The sequence below is a fragment of the Nyctereutes procyonoides genome, unplaced genomic scaffold, assembly GCF_905146905.1.
Source record: "Nyctereutes procyonoides isolate TBG_1078 unplaced genomic scaffold, NYPRO_anot_genome, whole genome shotgun sequence".
NCBI classification, from domain to species: domain Eukaryota; kingdom Metazoa; phylum Chordata; class Mammalia; order Carnivora; family Canidae; genus Nyctereutes; species Nyctereutes procyonoides.
In genome coordinates this window covers 12,385,195-12,408,766 of record NW_026575021.1, presented here as the reverse complement: position 1 = coordinate 12,408,766, position 23,572 = coordinate 12,385,195, and the positions used below count along the sequence as shown (strand labels likewise).

The following is a 23,572-nucleotide window of genomic DNA, read 5'->3' as shown; positions in this document are numbered from 1 at the left end:
AGAAAAGAAAAAATCTCTATTACGAAAAGAATGTTACTTTCCTCCCTCATGTCATCAGCAATCATACAGCAAAACTGATATAAGAATTCAATACTAGCTCACAGGACTCCCTCCAAAAATATGTAAACTATGAATGAGTATCACATGCTATATACAGGTACATGGATTTAAATATACAAGTAGATATAGATAATATATAGATGTGGCTCTTAGAGATATCTTGTTCAAACTAGACTATTGCCTAAAATATGGGCAATATTGTCCAATAATTTTTTTCTGTATCTACATGATCACATTAAAGAGTAATCACAGCAAACTTGTTATAAAGACAGTCATCAATTACTCCATTTCACACACAAGTAAAATGGATGGAAAAGGTATTAAACTGAACTTCTAGAAGACTCTTATGATGAGCAAAACAAATGTGGCCAACAATTTAATTATAACTTATGTACTTCTAAAAGAGTTATTTAGGTAGAACTCCATGCAATATTTTCCAAAACTCTGTGAGTTCTCTGCCAAGATTTTGTTAAAAGCCAAAATTTCCAATCATTGTCATAACCCACAGGAATGTTCAGAGTATAAAACCAACAGAGACACTGCATCTGTATTTTAAGATTCAGAGAGAGAGCTAGCACTTCCATTTTAGGCAATGGTTATTTAGTAATGAGTCCTTAAGAGTTTTTTCTTTAAAGATCAGGATTGTATTTTTGCCCCTTGTTAAATAATTTACACAACTGAAACCCACCACCTAACATTTCATATGAAATAATAACACGCCACATGTCCAGAATACATGTCTAATCTATATTGAATGCTGATAAAGTTACTCATGCTTTAAAGCCTTTATTGAACATTTAAATTTTAGATTACACATCACTCCATTAGATTTGTGATTGTTTTCTTTCTTATATAAGTAACTTATTTTAAAAGATTAATTCATGAGAAGAGTTAAAAATGGAATAGTTGCTATACTACATAAATATATATAAACATACAGTCACCAATTGTATATTTCTTTAATTTTTTAAAGATTCTGTTTATTTATTTATTTGAGAGAGAGACAGAGCATGAGCAGAGGGAGGGACAGATGGAGAGGGAGACAAGCAGACTCACTGCCGAGCTGGGAGCCTGATGTGGGGCTTGATCCCAGGACCCTGATATCATGACCTGGCCCAAAGTCAGACCCATAACCAACTGAACTACCTAGTTACCCCTCTTTAGATAAATTTTTAACGGTTGAATCAAATGAAATTTATGCTACATGATACTATTTCACTTACAAAATGGCAATTTGTATTGTTCAATCTAATATATATGCTTATAGTACATAAGCCTTATTAAATAAAAACTACCTTTTAAAATAAAGTGACTTTTTTTTGCTTTAGATTGACTTTATTAGAAGGATCAAATATTAAGTAATAGCTTGCTTAAAAATCACTTGGAATTTTGATGGCATATCTGATTAAATATTAAAATAAAAGTATATGATGGTATAAAGGACATTTTAAATCATGATGTTCAAGCTGTACTTAATTAAAATGTAACGTAAAAAAGAAAATAGGCAATAATCATCAGTTCTTAATAGTTAAGGCAATACTTAGTTTTTAACACTTAAGATGAGAATCAATCTCATAAACACTAACTTACTTAGTTTTTTTAGAGAGAAAATGCATGTGAATGTGTGCGAGGTGGGGAGTGTGGAGGGGGCTAGAGAGAGAATCTTAGGCAGGCTCAATACCCAGCACAAAGCCCAACATGGGGCTGGATGTCACAGCCCTAAGATCATGACCTGAGCAGAAATCAAGAGTCAGATGCCTGACCGACTGAGTCACTCTCACACTCCTATTTTATCTTATTTTAATACCCAGGGATTTACAAAGCACACCGTGGTTACCTCAATGATCTGCTATAAAAATGTTCGTTTTGTTCTAATACTTGACAACTAGTTGGCTGGTTGTTTAATACATGGGTTTCTCAATATTTAAATGCAACATCTCAAGCCTAAAAACATACCTCATTGTGTACAGCAGAGTCCCATCATCCTGGATTCGAAGAAGCTTGTTTGGCATTGTCATATTATGAGCTACTGATTTTTTCCCATTGTGAAAGAAGGTATCAGGGGTCCAGATTTTGCTAGCCATTAAATTGTTAAGTCGAAGAATGTTCATAGGACCTTTAAATTTTAACCGTTCATCTTTCCATTTTTGCCGGAAAAAAACATCAATTGTATATTCCTGAAATATAAAATAGAATTCTTTGGAAAATAATAAATGTTTGTAGATACAAGGTCACTATAGAATTCCAACAAAAATAATAATATAGTTTAACAAAAGAGACTACTATGCTGAGAAAAGCAAATTCTGAAAGATGATTTCTTTACCAATAAACGTTGCCACTTACAATGAGATAAGCACGTGCGTTTACACAATTGGCTACATATTAAGAAAAGAAATAATAAATATATTTTATTCTGGCCTCTTTTAATTAAACAAGGTCTTAAGCTGCTTTACTGCATCCTATGACTTACAAGTGTGGGAGAGGAGCATACTTGGAGCAGGGTCTCGGATGGTGTTCTAAGTAGTTTATCTCAAAAAAGCGTAAGCAGGCAGCCTTCTCAGTAACCCATTCCCCCACCCCCCAGCAATAAAAAAGAAGGAAAAAAAGAAACAACTGTCAAATCTGTATGAGTCATCATCTGCTGATGCCAAAGGAACTATAAAATATCATATTTCTTTTTTCTAAAAAAATGGTGAGATACCATGTTGCTAGCAAGAACAGGGGATGACAATTTCAATAAAGTTTATTTTATAAAATTAGTTGTAATAAAAATACTTTGACAAGTTACTGTAATACTTAAAATACAAATATTTTGCAAATGAACACACTCAGGTTAAAATGTACTTTTGAATATTCATACAGATGAGCTAGCAATCGATTCCTATTTTACTACTGTCCAACACTTTAAGGTAGCTTCACTTTCTCACCCTCTCTTTCTCATTTCCCTGCTCCCTGCCTTCCTCCTCTCGCTCTGTCTTCCTCAGAAGAGAATGCATGCAATTCAGACTAGAGGAACAATTAATTGTGATTAATACTGACAACATATTAGATATTAAAATTTTTGTCAATGTGTGTTTGTGCAAACACACAATAGATAACCAAAATATTCAATTACACACCTGAGGATCGTTAATTCAGCAACTGTCCTTCGGGCCTAAAGCCACAGTCATCACATTTGAAATAAACACCTTAGCAACTGGGAATTTCATTCAACTACAATTATGCATATAAAAAAGGACACATTAAAAAGGCCTTATGCTTATGAAAATACAAAATTATTTGTACACATTTCAATCAAGTAAATGATTCCCAGTGATTTCTAGAAAATTGAATGGATGAAAAGAAAAAGTATCAGTGATAGGTTGTGACATATCAACCAGAAATAAGCAAGGGCTTTGGGCTGCGTCTCTCTGATCTTTAGGAGAAAATTTCATGATTGAATTGAAACCCATTCTCAGTGGTTTAGTCCTTTTTAAAAATGTTTAATTCCATATATAGGTTTTTTTTTTAAAAAAAAATCTAGATTAAGAGATGAGTCTTCACTATTTAAGTTTTTATCCAAGTGTTTCTTTCCAGCTATGGCTTCCTCAAATCTAAGCCTGATGTGAATACATAGGACATTTATTTGTCCAAGAAAATTGAATGCATTTTACAACTTCTTATAAAACCTAAATTCAAATTTTCCATTTCTGTAAAATTATGATAGGTTTTATCTGTTTCAGAAGCTGTCGCTAGGGCAATCATTTCCTGCAGATTACACAGGAGATATGCAAGGTTTATAAACAGCAGGTTTCAGATGAATTCTTCTTTAAGAAGTGGTTTCAGCAACACTGTGTGTTTCTGAGCCTTCATGGTGTCCCAAGTGTCAACCTATCCAGAGTGATCTGTCCCTTTTTCTCCCCCATCCCACTCCAATCAGGCACTCGTATTATGTTGTAGGCAATTTTAACAATCCCCGCTTCTTACCATTTCTCACCTAAAGCAAGTTTCCTACCTGCCTGAATCAGAAATTGCTCACAATCATACTCCCAGTCCCTGGAACACCCAGAAAAAACAGTCAGCTGTTTATGTATCTTCATTACTCACAGAGCTTCCTATTCCTACAAGATCCCATGCTGCAATTTATGGTCGTTCCTCTCTCTCCTGACAAGCTTGCAAATCTTCACAAAAGGCACCATAGCTTTCATTTGTGTATTATCTTAGTTTGTCTTCACATGTATATAAGAGTATAAAGAATATCATTACATCTCGAAGCCATTACCAGCAGAAATGCCAACACAAATATCACTGAAGTCTTCTCTCACACTGATTCCTCCTCAATCATATTCCCCTACTCTCTGAGAAAATATTTATCTCGGATTTGGTGTTTATCATTCCCAAACATGTGCTTAAATATTCACTACATAAATATGTGTGTTTCTATATCACATTGTCAACATTCATGTAAATGGCATCAGAGAGCATGTATACTTTCCTGACATTGATTCTTTAAGTTACATGATTGAAATTCATTAATGGCAATATATCTAGTACTTTGATTCATTTCCGTTGCTACATAGCAGTAACATTTAAGAGTATTTCACAATATTCCTCCTTTTTCTATGTTCTTAATTTTTTTCCTATTTCCAATCTGTCACTATTGCAATAAATACTGCTGAGAACATTATTATATTATGCTTTTAGGACAAAGGCCCAAGAATTACTCTAAACCAGAAGTCGGTAAACTTTCTTCATAAAGGGCCAATCAGTAAACACTGTAGGCTTTACATGCACATGATATCACAACCACCCAACTTTGATGTTATAACTTTGTTGTTGTTGTTATTATTATGATTATTTGTCAAATATCAATACATAAATGAGTCACTGTGGCTATATTCCATTAAGTCTTTATTTATAAAAATAGATAACTGATAGAATTTGGCCCATGGACCACGGTAGGCCCACCACTTCTCCAGAGTAAATCTACAAGTGGTATTACCAGAACGTACTGTATGTGCATGCTCAACATATTTTCAAATTGAAATCCAAGAGGTCTGTACACATAAAGTCTCTTGTTTCTCTACAACTCGATATAAATACAATATTTCATTTTAGCCATTATGATCAATGATTACTGATACTGCTACCATCTGAATCTCCCTATTGAGTAGTGAAATTTAACAGTTTCATGTATTTATTAAGACCTCTAGTTTTCTCTTTTATGAAGCGTCTATTCATTTCATGTACTCAGTTTCCTTTTAGGTTGTCTTTTCTTATTGAGTCATAGCAATTACTCACATTTTCTACATATAAATATTTTATTAAATATGCTACCCAGTAAGAATTATAATAAAGATTATAAAGCTATGCAAATATCATAAACATATCCCTGTACATTTCATCTAAGATGTAAAAGTTCTGTCTTTGACATTTAGGTCCTGGAATTATTATTTATCACATGAGATAAAGATTCAACATTGTGTTTTTGTTTGTTTCTAAATGGAAACACAACTTTCTAGTACCATTTTATCAACTGGTCCATCTTTCTCCACAGATCTATAATGGCATTATTTTTCTTATGTATATAGTGTCCACATAGGTACGGACAGGTTTATGAGATTGCTCTTCTTTTCTATTGTTTATCTATCCCTGCATTAATTCCAAAGTCTTGATTACAGCGCCTATATAATAAGTATAATTAATAGTATTTTCATTATTATCCATTCAAAGACAATTTTTAATTCCCATTATGACTTTTCTTTTTCTTTATGTAGGAGATACATGTGAAGTGAGACACTGTGAGACACTGTGAAGCGTTTTTGTATTTCCAGATGTGTTGGTTTATTTTTGTCACTGATGTTTAATTTTGCTGCATTTTAATAAGAGACCATGTTCCGGGATGCCTGGGTGGCTCAGCAGTTGAGCATCTGCCTTCAGCTCAGGGTGTGATCCTGGAGACCCAGGATCAAGTCCCACATCAGGCTCCCTGCATGGAGCCTGCTTCTCCCTCTGTCTGTGTCTCTGTCTGTCTGTCTCTCTCTCTGTATCTCTCATGAGACTATGTTCTGAGGATACAATTTCCAATTTATTAAAAACATCCTAGGAGATAATGGTAACTTGGTCCATTTACATTTAATATGATTGTTAATATATCGGACATGTCCCCAGGCTATATTATTTTTATCAATGACAGTTAAAATTGTGAGGATAGAAGGGATCACTTACATACGTGTTTCATGACTGATAAAAATAAAGAAAAAACTCTAGAAAATTACAGCGTATGAACCACAAACACACACACACATACACACACACAGTAGCAGGAAAGAAAAATGCCAAACTAAGAAAAAGGAAAATTTAAGAAGCATTTATAGATAAACAGTGTCAAATAGTGCTGAAAGATCTTGAGCATAGTTTAGAAAAGAGTTCAGAAGGCAGAGTGCAAAGAGCTGAGAAGTGAACGGAGGATACAAATGGAGGAAGTTAGAGTACTCTCTCTCCCTACTCTGGAGTTTGTAAATGCCATTAAGGGACATCAGAGTTTAACCAGTAAAACCTGGAGACTAATTAATAACATTTAGCAAATGCCGTGTAAAAAAAACACCTAAAATGAAATAGCTTCTAATAGCAACAATTTATTATTCCCTTAGAAGACCCGAGACTGGGGTCAGCTGATCACATCGGGGCTCTGTTGACCTCAACTGTTCTTGCTCATGCACCTGTGGGTTAGCTGGCCATGGGCTGATCGAGGCTGCCATTATCTAGGACCACCTGGATGACTCAGCTCTGCTCCATGTGCCTCTTATTTTCCTCCAGGAACCACAAGGCTATCTTGGGCTTATCTTGGGCTTATCTTTCCCATGACAATGGTAGAAGTACAAAAGAACAAACCCTAATGTCATTTCAAGACATCACTTGTGTGATGTCTGTTAACGTCCCATGGGGCAAAGCAAGTCATGTGGTTGAATTTAGCGACAAGTGTCACAGCCAGTCATCCAACTCTCAGTTGAAGGGCATTATAAAGTCAAGTAAAAAAAGATGTGGATATAAAAAGGGGTAATGAATGGGGGCCATGACTGTAACCTATCATACTAGCCCATCCCTTGTGAGAGAAAATTTAAGATTTTTGTGAATGAATAGTTTGGGAACATCTGAAACTTCATCATGTGATTCTAATGAAAGTTACATGAGTCTAGTATCAGGGAGGCAGGTTGGCTTTAAGTCAGTAATTGTAACTGTAATCAACTGCATTGTACCTTAATGAAGAGACAGACTGAGCACAAACAGGATATTCCACTTAGAGCAGTGGTTCACAAAATGGGGTATGTACATCCTTTTAGATGTAAGAAGAAAATATAGAATCTTTAAGTAAAATTCTTATCTAAATATAAGAAGTAAGTGAAGCTTTGCTAATATAAATAATGATATTGGCACTCTCACTGTGCCCATAAGTTGATGCTGGTCATACATGGAACCCATTCTATGGGAAGAGAAGGCAGAACAGGAATGGTCATGTGATGTCTCATTCATTTGCTTTCAGGTATTGTGATTTGGATCAGGGGAATGTACAAGTATCCAGTTTTGATTAAACTAACTCTAATAAAAATAGGCAAATAGTTTCAATAGATCATTGCTAAATGACACCACAGATTGAAGAAAACATTAATAATTACACACGCACAAGTGAATAAGAGCAACAAAGAATATCAGTTCTATGCCTAACAGGAGCTCTTCATTAGCCACATGAAGAATGATGAACTAATCAATTCTAAAAAGAAATCTGAAAGCAAATTTATAATTATCAATGAAACTATTTAAAATATGGGTTTCCAACCACTGTTTCTTAAGGATGACATTCATCCTCAGCACCTATTGTATCTTGAAATACTGGTTCCTGTGGCATAAAGCCATTGCAAAGAGCAAGCTGTTTTAAAAACTAAACATTTAGGAGGAGAAGCATCTAGAATTGGTGGATGCATTTTTAAAAATTAGTACGATGGTTCAGTAACAAATGGCCAATGATTCAGTTCTTAAATTTGAATTTATATATCTTTTTCATTTATGTTATCAAAAGAAGTATTAAACTATAAATTTAGAATCATCTTTTATTGCTATTAAAGTACTTAAGAAAAATATTGAAAAAGAATAAAGTACATTTTAAACAGCTTAATTGCTAAAAATTATGAATAACAGCAATCTTAAGTGAGAGCAAAAATATCTATTTAATTAATAAATAATTATTTCTGAAATAATATGCATTTTAACATTATATCTTTCCAATTTCAGCATTAGTGCTTATCTTATATGTAAACATATTAATAAAAAGTATACAGGTATATAAATACACAAGTAAATACAGTTGATTCACTAGTTTTTGTGATTTTGTTTTCTAGATTAAAATGTTAGGGTAAGGAGACTTTTCAATCAAATAATATTTGTTGCATACCCACTAAGAATAACAGGATTTCCAAATTATTTGCATTTGATCTCCTTAAATGTATATACAATGCGCATTCTCAGTATTTGAAAAGAATTTTCTTGAAAGATTTCTTGAAATAAGCCTCAGGCTTGCCATGAGTGTGTACTAACAGAGTAAGTGCCTGATGTGTGCATTCCAAGAAATTTCCAGAAATAACAAAACAGTGCAACTGCTTTATACAAACTTATATGGGTTTGACCCATGAATTGAGATTCTAAAAGAAATAAATAACAAGAGATCAGCTACAAAAATCCCTCGGGAAATATACAAACAACAAAGAAGCCAATTTAGAAAGAAACCAAGAAATTCACGAAGCCGGATCCGCATGCAGCTATCCCATGGTCTATGCTCAAGAGCCGTGAATCTGACTGCCGGGTGAGACTGAAAAGTTGAAGAATCCACACACTTCAAGATCTGAAAAATTCTTTACAGGAAATTTCATCCAAGTTCTCTTTTTTATAGATGGAGTTATAGATAAATGGAGTCAGTTTCCTGTTTCCAAGCTTTTGGGGGCAGAACCCAAGGCAAGGATATGATTTCCAGGCCAGTGTTTTAACTGCCAATAAATAGTCTTCCCAGGATTTGTAATGCAAACAAGGAAATCACTCTTTATCGCACAGTTCATTGTGTAAAGAGGACTTCAGGAACATGTGAACTTAGTGAAGGCAAAGTATTTTGGGGGGCCTGACTACATTAATTATAAGTCAATGCATGTAGCCAATTTCGGAAACATTCTATGTACTCACTGAAACACTACCAAATGGCAGGACTGCTCTTGGGGTGATTTCTCATTCACTCTGATTTACTGAGCATATTTTAAAGTACCAAAACATGTTTCACTTCACCCTTTTTTGTTAATCAAGGCTAGCGTCCTCAGAGTACATTTCAAGGAGTGTATTTCTTCTTTAACAAAGAAAAATGTTATTTATGAAGCAGGTATGTAGCTATTAAGGAAACACCACCCTTGGAATATGCAAGAATAGTTAAGCTCACACACTTCCAGCTGGTACTCAAAGGGGTGTGAACAACACACGTAGCCCAATATTAGCATTGCAAAACTGGCGAAAGAATGGAGAAGCTTAAGAACAGAGCAGCCCAGTGACAATCAACCCAATTAATACAAGATCATAAAACCCTGTTATGCCAAGAAGCTCACGCAGAGTCTCAGAATACCACAGCTACTGCACGCTCTGCTCTGACCATTGCGTGGGAAGATGTCTGGGCTTCCTCTTTGCAACTAGGGGCCGGGCAAGTTCCAGGAACAAATTAGATACTGATACTACAGATTTAGAACCTGATGGCAGATTATTAAAATATATCTAATCAAAATATCCAAAATGATGAATAGTCACACCAGTTCATTGCAATTCACTTTAATAAAATTTTTATTTCAACTTCATAATAACCTTATTAAATATGCAAAATATCCTCATTTCAAGGTGGAAGATACTTCAGAAACCACATCCATTTAAAAAGAGAGAGAGAATTCAATTGTGCTTCCTAACACAGTGCCCTTTTTGTTACATTATACTTAAACACATTAAAAATAATCTTTGGAGGCAGGATGTCAGAGTGAAATCTCCATCTTTTATGGACCAATAAATAGATGTTAGTCATGGATTATGGAAGGTTACAGGAAAGACTTTAGTTGCAGAGCTGAGAATGGAGTTTTAGAATCTCTGTCAAAGCCTACTTTCCCCATTGAAAACTGACTTAAACGTAAGATCAAAAGAGAACAAAAATAATAAGCAATATAAAATTGGGCTCTGAGGTCAGGTTGATTAGGGTGCTTGACCTTGAGCAGGTTATTTAATCTCACTACTTCAATTGACCGATCTAGAAAATAGTAATAAAACCTACTTCTTCTTATAAGGATGAAGTGAGGCGATATGTGTAAAGTTCTTAGAAACAGTTCGGACGTCAAGGAAGGTATCCTGATACAAATCGCCTTCAAAATATATTTCTCCCCCCATCCCCCATACTCAACAAAAGGGCAGCCTGACAAGTGAGGGACACCCAGCAGCAAAAGGGCACCAAGTAAAGTGCCAGGGGCATGGGCTGAGCCACAGAACGTCCATTAAAGAGGAAGCCACTTGGGTTGCTGGTGTTTGGGGCAACAAAGAGGTCACTGAGACAGTGACCAGTGAAGGCACCAACCCACCCCATGAGACAGCCTGCATTTGCCAGCTCTACAAATGGCATTAATTGCCAAGAGAGAACCAACAGAACAAGCTAAGTAAAAAGAGATGTTCCTCCATTTTTGTCATCTCCTTCCCCTTGCCTCCACTCCGGCAGACCCAGAAAGGGGAGAGGAAGAGCGGACCATAGCCTTGTGCCCACTGCACATCCCATAGCTGTGAACATCGGTGAGAAGAGAATTCCTAACCAGCCTAGAAGGCTGATGTTGAAATTGGCCACCACCAGACTCCTTGATATTTGGAAGTGAACAGAAAGCGACAGGATCCACTCAGGATGCTTGTCACAACGTGGGGAAAGGAGCTCCAAAAATGAAGTGTCGGTGAACTGGGTCTGTTGAATTTCTGAAGCCACTGGGGTGGAGTCCAGACACTTTCTTAGAGTCCAAGCGCCAGCATGAGCTCTCCGTCCCCTTCCTCCTCCAGCCTGGTGTCTGGCAGTCCCCACCCTCGCCCTCCACTCTGCCTGGAGCAATACTGACACTGCAGGGCCTCTGACCTGTCATGTCCCAACTAACTACCCAAACTCCCTGCTCTCTGCTACAATGGCTCTTCCCTACCAGTCCCTACGTTGGCCAACCTTTACTCCATGCTAACAAGGACTACGGTAACCTTCTTCGATGCTGTAAAACACCAGCATCTAACAAACTATGGCCAGAACAGGGGAAACAAACAATAATTAGCCCAGGAACGAATGAATGAGAGGCATCATCAGAAATTAAATGTAGCTGTGAACATGGGTGAGAAAAGGAGAGAATTTCTAACCAGCCCAGAAGACTGATGTTGAAGTTGGCCTGCACCAGACTCCTTGATATTTGGAAGTGAACAGAAAGCGACAGGATCCACTCAGGATGCTTGTCATGACGTGGGGAACACGTAACAAGGATTCTGGGCAACAGCTCTAATTCCATAAGGAGAAAGGCATCAGCAGAGGCAGATGCTAGAAAAGTCCTCAGGTGTCTTATACAGCGAAAAGTCACCTGCATGCAATGCCCTAACCCTTAGGTCTAACAGGTTTGTCAAGTGTGTATGTTTGCATGTGTGTGTCCCTGTAACTGTATTAAACGAACCCCCCGGTAGTCTTTTATTTTGTACAGTAGTTACGTTCGAAAGAATGTTGACACAGATCAAAAAAGCCATGCATGCCAGCACCAATCCTCCGGGAAAAGAGATCCGCTGTGTTTTAAAGTGTCACTTGGGGGTGGTTTGGGGGCTTTCCTTTTTGGGCAATGGGCTATCATGCCTTCGTGATCTGGCTGTGAGTTCTCCTCTAGCCTCATCTTCCCCCTCGCCCCCAGATCCCAGAAAGCCTTCTAGGCTCGAGTCACACTATATTTTTGCATTTTACTAAATTCAACTAGGCCTTCCAATTTGTGCTAAAGCACTCCCCTCGTCTGTCCTCTCCAGTTTATCTTCTTTTCCTAGAAACCCTGTCAGATATAGATATCCTATACCCACATACCCTCTGCTACACAGTCGCCCAGAAATACCTCAATAACAGCATGATCCCACTGTTCCAAAGTTGATAACTCTTCTCCGCTGTTTCCCCACATCACTGTGAACAACTTGAGGACAAGCGCTGGTTATACTTAGGGATTTCGGCTCCCACACTGTGACAGACACAGAGCACGTTCTTAGTAAATCTTGCTGAAATGAACAAACACAACTCACGCCTTGTAGTAGCTCAGATGGCAGTGAAGACCACGGACATGGAAAGGTGTCCATCAGCCACTAGGTAAAGGCCTAAGAGCGTGAGGACGCCACGTGGAAGAGCACAGGGACAAGAAGGACCGACCCTACTTGGAGCGGCCTACAAAGACTCCAGACAAGATGAAATTCGAGCCTGGCCTCGCATAAATGAAAGATCTCCAGTTGGCAGAGGAGGAGCAGAGCAGAACGAGGAAAGGGAGAGACATCTCCGCAGAGTTGTTGAAGATAATGGCATGTTCGAGAAACAGTGAGATGTTCAATGCAATCTTTTTTTTTTCAATGCAATCTTTAAAAAATAAAAGCCTCGCTGATAGTTTCAATGCCTTACAGCGACTGCCCTCTGTCTCGCCCCCTCTCCTCAACCATGCTGCTTAAAAAATGTTGCCTCTGCGATTTCTCCATTTCCTCACCTCCCACATGCTCAACCCACTGCAATCTGGTTGCTTTCACCACGATCAGCAAATACCTCTGTGTTCTTAATCTAATGACACATTTGCATCCTCTTCTCGGCTCTTCCATAACATAGGACACCGCTGTTCTCTCCCTACCTTTGCGGTGCTCTCTTGCATTGGATTTCAACCTTACTCTCTCGGTGTTGTAGGAAACCGCTGGGAAAATCCTCACCGTGGGATCTGAGACCTTCTGTGTCTGCCAGCAATCTACATGTAATGGCAACCCCTGGAAAATGCACGGGAGTAGCACCAGGAGATGACAACTATTATTCTGGTCTAAGGCAAACAAATTCTGTGTGACTCCCCAGAAGACAGATTCCACCCTGGAAACCTCTGCAACCTCTGCAATTTTAATTTAATTGAATGTTTGTTTAAGATTTTATTTATTTATTCATGAGAGACACAGACAGAGGCAGAGACACAGGCAGAGGGAGAAGCAGGCTCCATGCAGGGAGCCTGACGCGGGACTTGATCCCAGGACCCCTGAGCTGAAGGCAGATACTCAAGGACTGAGCCACTCAGGTGTCCTGCAATTTTAATTAAAAAAAAAAATCACTTCATGTTCAGAAATCATAGCTGTTTATTATTTAGTTTATTTTTTATTTTTTTAAAGATTTTACGTATCCATTCATGAGACACACGGGGGGGGGGGGGCAGAGACACAGGCAGAGGAAGAAACAGGCTCCACGCAGGGAGCCTGACATGGGACTCGATCCTGGGTCTCCAGGATCAGGACCTGGGCCGAAGGAGGCACTAAACCGCTGAGCCACCCGGGCTGCCCTATTATTTAGTTTATAAAAAGGAATGGGGGAGTGTGGAGGAATGCCCCTCTCCGTAGGAAGTCAAGGAAGCTGTCACCTGATGTATGTGGTTCCTGCAACTCTCCCTCTTGCAGGAAGGTAGGATGGAGTCAAACTAGTCCCCACTGCCTTTATTTGCCCTCTTTCCCAAAACTGATCCCCACCCCCCACCCCCCACTCCCTAGGTTAGGTTTTACCCTGGGCAAAACCCACGGAATCTTCCCATTACTAGATGAACACTATCACCTTCAGTATACAGGACCCTACCTTGACTGCCGTAAGTCACCCCAATATCTGACTACTGCACATCCCTGCCTCTGACAAGGAATAAAGGGCAGCGGTTTCTAACTTCTGTTGCTAAGGACCAAAACACAGCCTGTTTCAGGGAAGGGAATGCCCCCCTTCATGTTGACAGACCTCCACAGCCGCTTCCCCTAAAATCTGTTTTATTCTCTTATATTCTCGAGTTTCTGTGAAAGTACAATGACCTTTTCCCTGGAAATCCCTTTCCTGCACAATGTTATGCTTGCTCACGCTTCCACTACCATCAGATGGCTCCCCAAACCGTCTGCACCCGGCCTTTCTCCCAAGCTCTGGACGGATGCCCACACCTCGACATCTCCAATTAAAGCTCTCCAGAGACCCCAACTCAGTGTATCTGAAACAGAAGTACTCACCCCCCGAACACCAGAACAATAGCAAATGATCTTTTCCTCCTGCACATCATATCCCAGGGAACGGTGTCATCCCCCCAATCTCCGAAGCCTTCATCCTGCGCTTCCTTCGACCCCTCCATCCAACAGATCACCGAGTCGGACTACTTCTATCATGTGGAGATCTTTCAAAACTTTTCCAGTTTTCCATCTTTTGTGCCACTACTCTGGCCCAACCCACAGTCATTATTGTGTGGAATAAAACAGCTTTCAAACTATTTTTTTTTCCTTTCCCCATCCTCTAACACAAATTATTGGCTGAAAATAATAATAAATATTAAAAATAATAATAAATATTAAAAATAATAATAAATATTGCAGAAAATATGACTCCATCAGATGCTTTCTATATGCACCCCAACCCCACCTACCCTAAAATGGCTTTTTTTGCTGCCTCCAGTATAAAGTCAAACACCTTAAAACCTTAAAAAGTCTTTTAAAATCCAGACTGGCATACCCTACAACTAGCAATTATGATTCCACAGATTGTACAGAAACCCAGGAGACAATCCAATCAAGTGTCTACGAATCACATCTTAAGAAATATTATTAAAGACCCTAAGAGGGTACTGGAAAATATCAACTGACTAGCTGAATGCCCTCAACGTCTAATTTCTACCCTTCCAAAACATCAATAACCTTCCAGTAATCAACCTCTTCATGCCAACCTCGAAGTGAGTAAACGTGACTAGTCTCCCGGTGGCATACACAGTATTTGCCATGTTTATAACAGGTTTCCTTACGTAGCTACATTTACAAATGACAACTTCTGAGAAGGGTGAACGCCGAAGTCCAGGGCCAATTTTTGACCAAATCTCGAGATCTAGTAACTCTCTAAACCTCCCTATGATGTTAACCACCAAAGTACGTAATATTTATTTCAACAGCGTCTGGTAAGTCTAAGAGACAATGCACTCTGTTTTCAAAGGGACAGAAAAGTGTTAACTAAAGGGATTTATTTATTTATTTATTTATTTATTTATTTGTTTATTTATTTATTTATTTTAACTAAAGGGATTTAAATGATCAATAAACCAAGGTTACAACTTACCCGACTACCTGCTTCCTAATAAATCGCCTACTGGGGAAACTCAGCCTCAGAAATCTTGAGGTGACTTCAGAGTTTGCACCGCTCAATTTCCAATACTAACACTTAGCACTGCAAGAAATTACCATTTGGACTGAGGTTCTTAGTTTAGGTTTTAGTGCAGTAATTGGTAGCTACACCACTTATGCCTGAGGAATATGCACACACAGTGAAAATGTTTACTAATATGGGAAAAGACCTATATAGAAACTAAGGAGAGGGGATCCCTGGGTGGCGCAGCGGTTTGGCGCCTGCCTTTGGCCCAGGGCGCGATCCTGGAGACCCGGGATCGAATCCCACATCAGGCTCCCGGTGCATGGAGCCTGCTTCTCCCTCTGCCTGTGTCTCTGCCTCTCTCTCTGTGTGACTATCATTAAAAAAAAAAAAGAAAGAAAGTAAGGAGAAAAGAAAAAACAAAACAACAGAGGAGTGAGTTATAATTTGCTAAAATGCACATGCATACCACAAACTTTGTCAACTGTCAGCTACCAGTACATTCCCAACTTTAATTACCTTCTTACTCATGAATTTTTTAAATGTTGAAATAAAAGATTTTTAAACTTAATTGCAGACACTGTAATTAGAATCTTTAATTATAATTTAGATCTGCAACTTTCTTTGGACAATTACACTAGTTAATGATTCTGAAATAGCAACGTGTGTGTGTGTGTGTGTGCGTGCGCGCGTGCGTGTGTGTTCTTTTGGTTCTTAATTCTTTTTGCTATGCTGCTTTTTCCTCTCAGGCTAATGTCACAGCAAATCTACATCACTGACCTGAACAAAACTTAGAGGTTTGGATCTCTGCACACTGCATAGAAATAAGCGTGTCAGCTAAGCTATTAAAAGTGAAATTAAATGTATTCTTCACTTTTTTCTCATTACCAAGCTGCTTCTATAAGACATGAGTTATGTATCTTCATGACCACTTGTACATGTGAGTAATAGTAATTTGTCTTCCTTCTATATATAATAAATTTCTTCCTCTTTAGAGTGTCACATAGAAGTTTCATTTCTTGGCCATCTATGCTGACATAAATTTAAATGTCTCATTATTTACCTTGCTTTCCAGTAAAAGTAATATTAATATTGCAAATTATTCCATTTGGTCATCATGAAGACCAAATAATCTCTTTTTGTAAAATGTATATATGTGTTTAAGTTGAGTTCCAACTTTCCTAATAGTTTACAATATGAGTAAGTGTGTGTGTTACATGTGATTAGAGGTTACTCAACTTTAATTTTCTCCAGCTTCATCTTTCTTCTTTAGATTTGGACAAATACCAAACAATACCCAACAAATGATGAAACTATCTTTTGTTTCTCACTCAAAATCTTTCCCATATCATACATTATAAACTATACCAATCGTTAGTATATTGCCTCTCCGCTCCAAATGCCGACTCCTTTCCCCTTTGTGAGATAGCAGGGTGTGTGTGTGTGTGTGTGTGTGCATGTGTGTGTGTGTTCCTTGACTGTTCATGATGCTTCACCCCAGAAGTAGAAGCTGCTGCCTTTACATTTGCTAGTTTGTATTACTTAGAGTCTTCTTTTACCCTGTTTTATTATTAAAGCACCTTGTTCTAGTTAATCATTCATTTCATCACAGTTTTCCTGTTTGAACTACTGTTATAGATCCTTTCCTCTGATGGGACTCTGATGACACAGTAAGTATGTGACTCTTTGGTGGTCTTGCAATTCATCAGCTTCCTCTAAGCCAACCACTGGTAAGATTGAGTAAACAAGATGAATAAAGATGGAAATAATGTAGAAAATCTGCCACGACCAAGAGTTCTATACGACCATGTTAGGCTGGGTAATTCAAGGAGAATATATCATTAGGAAAAAGGCCTAGGGCCTTCAAGGGTCTCAAGAGCCTACAAGATGTTAAATATGTATTCCATTTTAGGGAATGTCTCTGTATACGAGTGCACATGCACATTCGCACACACACTCCAAAACAGAAAAGGAAAACTAACAAATGAAAGTAAGTGATTTTTTGTTGAAATGTTTCCAACCATATAATTCCACTCAACTGAATTTAACCTGTCATTTGAATTGTGAGTGCATTTTAATGTTGAATATAATGTGTGGTAGCGTCCCTCCAGATCTGAAGCATATCTGGAAGCCTGTTAATTTTTTTTTTAATTTCTTGAGCCAGACTCACAGAAGAGAGCAAAACTTTTAAATTCAATTTAGATGAAGGATTTTTAATTTGTTCTGTTGCTAATGACCACATACCTATCAACAGCTACCAGCTTTTTACTTTCATTTTTTGTGCATCTGCTTGTTAAAATGTACTCTACTTTTAAGAATGACAGCAGTGAACAGAACCACAGACCCATAACCACTAGAAGCATGATTGCCTGATAATGACCGCTTCACTCACACATGGTCCTGTCCCAGTTCTGGGGCATGTTGTCCTTAACCTTCGAGTCTTCAACTTCACATGTCAGCATTCCCTGTGCTGGCTTTCAACTTGGCATCAGTGAATTCCTTATGCTGACTGCTAAGCTTTAATTCTTGCATTAGAATTATAGTGCTTTTCCTACTTTTTTCTTACTTGATTTTTCCCAGAATTTAGGATCTGTAAAAGCATGTACATTTCCCAACAAACACCTGCAAGGAATTTCTACATGGGAAACACTAAATGTACGATCAGTTTCTTTTCCTTTTTTTCTTTTTACTCTAAACTTCAGCTTTACTAAGGTATAATTGACAAATAAAATTATAAGCTCTCTCAAGTGTACACAGTAGTGACTGGTTTATATACATTGTGAAAGCGTTCCCCCATCTAGTTAATTAACACATCCACCAATTTATATTTATCTTTCTGTGTGTGTGTGAAAACATTTAAGCTCTGCTCTCTTAGCAAATTTCAACTATACAATAGTGTTATTAAATACAGTCGCCATGTTTTACATTAGAGCCTCAGACCTTTTTCATCTTGTAGCTGAAAATCTGTACTCTTTTACCAATCTCTCCCTATTTCCCCACCCCTAACCCCTGCCAACTACTTATCTTCTCTCGGTTTTTACGTTTGACTTTAAAAAAATTTATTCTGCATGTAAGAGAGATCATGCAGTATTTGTCTTCCTCTGTTTGGCTTATTTCACTTAGCATAATACCCTCAAGGTCCATCCATATTGCTGCAAATTCAGATTTTTGTTTTTTTCCATGGCCAAAAGTATTCACGTATATGATATATGAATCATATATGACATATATATATGTGTGTGTATGTGTATACACACACACACACACACATATAATGTTTCTATATCTTGGCTCCTGTGAATAATGCTGCAATGAACATGGGAGTACAGAAATCTCTCTGAAATCCTGCTTTCATTTCCTTGGAATATATACTCAGAAATGGAATTAATGTATCATAGAATAGTTCCCTTTTTAACTTTTGAGAAACCTCCTTGCAGTTTTCCATAGTGGCTACACCAATTACGTTTTCACCAACAGTGTATAAGGATTCCTTTCCTCCACATCATAAACACTTATCTTCTGTCTTTATAATGACAGCCATACTAACAGGTGTAAGGTCATATCTCATGGTAGCACTGATTTGCATTTTCCTGATGATTAGTAATGTTGGGTACTTGTCATGTATCTGTTGGCTATTTGTACGTCTTTGTAAAAACTTCTGTTCAGTTTGTCTTCCTTTTCTAAATTGGATTGTTTGTTTTTACTATTGAGTTGTGTCAGTTATTTATTTACTTTGGCTATTAACCTCTTATCAGATATATGATTTGCAAATATTTTCTCCCATTGTGTAGGTTGCCTTTCCATTTTGCTGATGGTTTCTTTTGCTGTGAAAAAGCTTTCCAGTTTGATGTGGTCCCATTTCTTCAATTTTACTTTTGATGTCAGATCCAAAAACCTCTTACTAAAGACTGATGTCAAATGGCTTCTCTTCCATGGAATATTTTCTTCTAATAGTTTTATGGTTTCGATTGTTCTGTTCAAGTCTTTTATCCATTTTGAGTTGAAGCTATCTGCTTTCTAAGCATGTGCTAGTAATCTGACCATATGGTCAGAACAAAGAGGAGGAGGATTAGTCCAATCCATTGCCACCACTGGAAAAAAGTCACCTTATGCATTTTGCCTAAATTATATGAATGAGTTTATCCAAAACCTCCAGAAAATAATCATTTTGTGTGTCTAAAAGAAGTATATGTTTTTCTATTTTTGATTTTTAGGTAGGATAATTCCCTTTGCAAAAACAATAAAAAACAAAAACCATTAAAAGTAACTGGAGCATTAATATACACAGCACAAAATACACAACATTGAAAACTTTGATATTTGGGGTTCTATATTATTTGCCTTTCTGTTTTGGTTGGTAGTAAGACACCAACGGTAACCATAAAAGAGCATCTTTTATTCCATCTTGCTGGTTTTTCAGTGTCAGATGAAGTTCTGACTCTCCTTGATTCCACTTAGAGGTTAGGTGCTCATTCTCACTGTGACTCTCTAGTATTTGGAAGCATCTACTGAGACAAACTGCATAGATACATGTCTTTATAGACAACCAATAATGTTTGGAATACATATTCTTGCTAAATAAGTCTCTCGTGTCTTAAAGTTTCCGTACACTTAAAATTGACCTATGGAAAGAGGCAGATTAATCTCTTCCGTCACAGTAGAAGATACTACAAGGGAGGGGGAGGGATTATGTTGAAAGTAGGACTTTTTTTTCTGTTACTGTGGAATTGTGGCTAAGACATGGAGTTAAGAGGGAAAAAAAGCACTTAAATCTTCACATTAGAATTTGAAAGAACTTCAAAGATCTGCCGGTGTTTGGGTATCAACCATGTCCCCAAAATGAGAGGTCATTACCCCTGTGCCACTTTATATTTTCAGCCATCCAAATCAATTTAAGAAAGGGACTATGAATTCAGAGAAGTGACTGCGATGGAAGACAAAGCAAACTTTTTAAATGATAGATGTGGCGTATCTGCTTCCTGAAGGAAAGGTAGAGAGGTCCCAATAAATTGGCTAATGTTTACTGATGTCTGCATTAAAGGAAAACTTAGTTTTTGTGTGTTTATCCTGGTGAAAAACTGCCAAACTTGGTGTCCTGACCCTTGGGTTGTCGGAGAAAGGCAAGAAGTGAGGGAAAGTTGACATGATGGAGGATGACCAGGCAAAGGAAGGATAAAGGCATTTCCTCTAATTCTCATTTCCTGGGTCATAAGGAAGGTGAATGTAAAGTATTTCAACAAAAATGTCTATAACTGAGCACTATAATAAGCAGTAGAAATGGAAGACGGACTACTAAAATTTTGATGCTTAATCAATAATTATCTATGATGTTGCTAGCCTGCTACTTTCTAACCCAGCAGACCAATTTCCCTCTTACCTATCTCATTTTAAAGAAAAATAAATACCAATTTCATTGAACCTGAGAATGTCAAGTTCTCATTTTCTTTAGATCAATTTACATATGCCTACTAAGTATGTAGCTTGTAGGTACGGTGTGTGTTTAGAAAATGTGAGACGGACCCACCTCAATTAAGGCCAATAGAAGATCTGCATTTCTAGCCCTGATCTTGAGCATATTCTGTAAGAAGCGACCTTCTGATAAACTTTACAGATTTTACTTATCAAAGTCCAAGCAGGTCCTTGAATTCTAGAAAATGGTTCTCAGTAAAATAACTATTTGTATTTAACTAATTTTTTACCACGCTGTAGCTAGGTAGACAAACTCTGTAAGGAATGTAAAACGTAAAGGGTTAATATAAACACTCAAGCAGGAATAGCGTTCCACGGAAACAAACAAATATCCTTAACTTTCCAAATATTTGGATGGACTCGACATGAGACAGACGCATAATTCTATAATACTAAAAATACTGGTTTATTCTAACCTCCCCCCATATAATGGGAACACAATGTGAAGAAAAAATATTGTTTAATGAAAAACTCACCATATCAGTGTCTGAGACAGGGCCAAAACTGGTCACGTAGATGTTAGTGAAGACTTCAGTAATACTGTCTGATATGAGAAAAAGAGATTAAATATAGATAATATATAACGAGAGCCACTGAAAGAGATGGTATCAAGTACATGGAATGACTAGAAAGCTGTGTGTTATTTAGGAACATTGCTTTTTACTTTCTTTTCAACCTTTACAAACAACAAAAATTTCTGTATTACTCAATTATTTCATAGGTTCTCACAATCCTAAATGCTAAATGCCTAGAAGTATTATGACATTCTTACTTGGAAACTACACCTGATTTAGACATATTCTGTTTTAAACATATTTCTGAGAATTAATAGTTTCTCAAAATCTGTCTTAACTGAACCAGTTTATAAAAAATTTACTACCAGTACTAAAAATAAAGTGTGGTTAGTAGGGTTACTATTTGATATAGTCCTAAATTTGATTTTTAAACTAAATATTTCAGATGGTATTTCACGACGGTAGAGGTTTTGTTTGTAGACTGTCAATAAGTACATCTTCTCAATAGAGCATAGAAATGAATTGTTAATTACTATAAATACGATCACTCAGTGACAAAAAATAAAAGCAGTTAACTGACATCAATCACAATGGATTACTTCCAAACTTGCCTTTAAAGGTATTTACGAATGTATGAAACATTAAGCTCAACTTGAATTAGGTTCAAAGTTATATAACTTACTAACTGTAACACAGTTAACTAGACGGCTCTTTTAACCAGGTGATTTGGATCTTTGATTTTTAAAAAAGCCAAATGGTGACGGTGGAAAGGCTCAAAGAAAAGACTAAAAAAGAAAAATTCTTCCAATGTACTTATAGGAAAAAACAATAATACATCCTTTTTTTTTTCTGGTTGAGTGCTTATTTATTTATTTATTTATTTATTTATTTATTTATTTATATTGGAGTTCAATTTGCCAACATATAGCATATCACCCCCAGTGCTCATCCCGTCAAGTGCCCCCCTCAGTGAATAATACATCCTTAATTTCTATCATCACAAACTGAATGTCTCATCCTCCGTCCAATTTGTAATCCCACAGAAACAATATCACAAAATATTTTTAATACTATACTGGACACTGATTCACAATCATGAAGGAGAGAGTAATTAAACTAATTCTGGAATATTGTATCCACTAAGGCCAAAATAAAAAGCAACAAGGATTTTGAAATAACACAGCAGACTTTGAAGGCTGATGATTCACATGACTTGAAATATAACAATCTGCGTGATAGACCAAGAGGTAGAGTCTGTTATCATCCCAATACATATGCACACAGAGACACGTAAGGAAAAGCGCCCAACGACCCTCACTTGGTAGGGCAAATAGAGCCAGGCTTCAGAACCCAGGCAATGTGGCTCCTAAGCTCTCAGGGTAAACCACAGTCAATAATATTACACTTGAACCTAAAAGTGTTTTCTCATTAGCCACATATTTCTATTCACCGTAATCCTCTGCACCAAAAACATAGTGTTCCAAATAAATGTATTTATTCAACTTTATTATTTTATATTCTATTTTCTTTCAAAAATCTTTTTTCATGAAATTTTACCATAACATTCGTTTGGGACAATAAATATATTCATAAAGCTAATTCTCAGCTGCCAGCTGCCCCGAAGACCTGCACAGGGTCAGCTTCGTGGGCATGCAGCTTGTGTGGTGTCACACAGCCCTGTGCTCAGACGAGCCCCGTGCGTGGTTTGGTGTTCTGCTTTTGCTCTCTTGAAATTCTTAATTATCTTTTGAATAAAGGGCCCTGCATTTTCATCTTGGACTAGGCCTCACACATCATGCAGCTGGTCCTGGACGTGAATGATATGTGCTATTAGAAAGGAATTATGAAAATGGGACTCGAGTTGGTTTGCTTTTTCCTCTTACTCATTCCAAATCAATACTGTCACACCTATTCCATAAACAATCCAATAAAACTTTAAGTCACTACAGATATTGATTTTAAATGTTCCAGGAAAGGAAAATGTAAACGTTGAGGGAGTCTTCAGCCAAAGAGAAGCAGATAAAATTATTCTCTGTAGTCTGGAGTAGCAAAACTAGAGAAGAAAGATGACAAAATGTGTGAATATATTCATGCTAAGAACATGAAGAATATCCAC

At 37.3% G+C, this 23,572-nt stretch overlaps 1 protein-coding gene across 4 annotated transcripts in view; it reads right to left on the bottom strand.

The window, feature by feature from the left end:
* GABRA2 (gamma-aminobutyric acid type A receptor subunit alpha2) overlaps window positions 1–23,572 on the bottom strand; it is a 120,728-nt gene that overhangs the window by 49,228 nt on the left and 47,928 nt on the right. For all 4 annotated transcript variants that reach the window (XM_055340794.1, XM_055340785.1, XM_055340810.1 and 1 more), the window contains 2 exons: window positions 21,418–21,485; window positions 2,017–2,237 (listed from right to left, as the gene is read on the bottom strand). In XM_055340794.1, coding sequence (XP_055196769.1) covers window positions 2,017–2,237; window positions 21,418–21,485 — 289 coding nt within the window. The remainder of the gene's footprint in view (window positions 1–2,016; window positions 2,238–21,417; window positions 21,486–23,572) is intronic.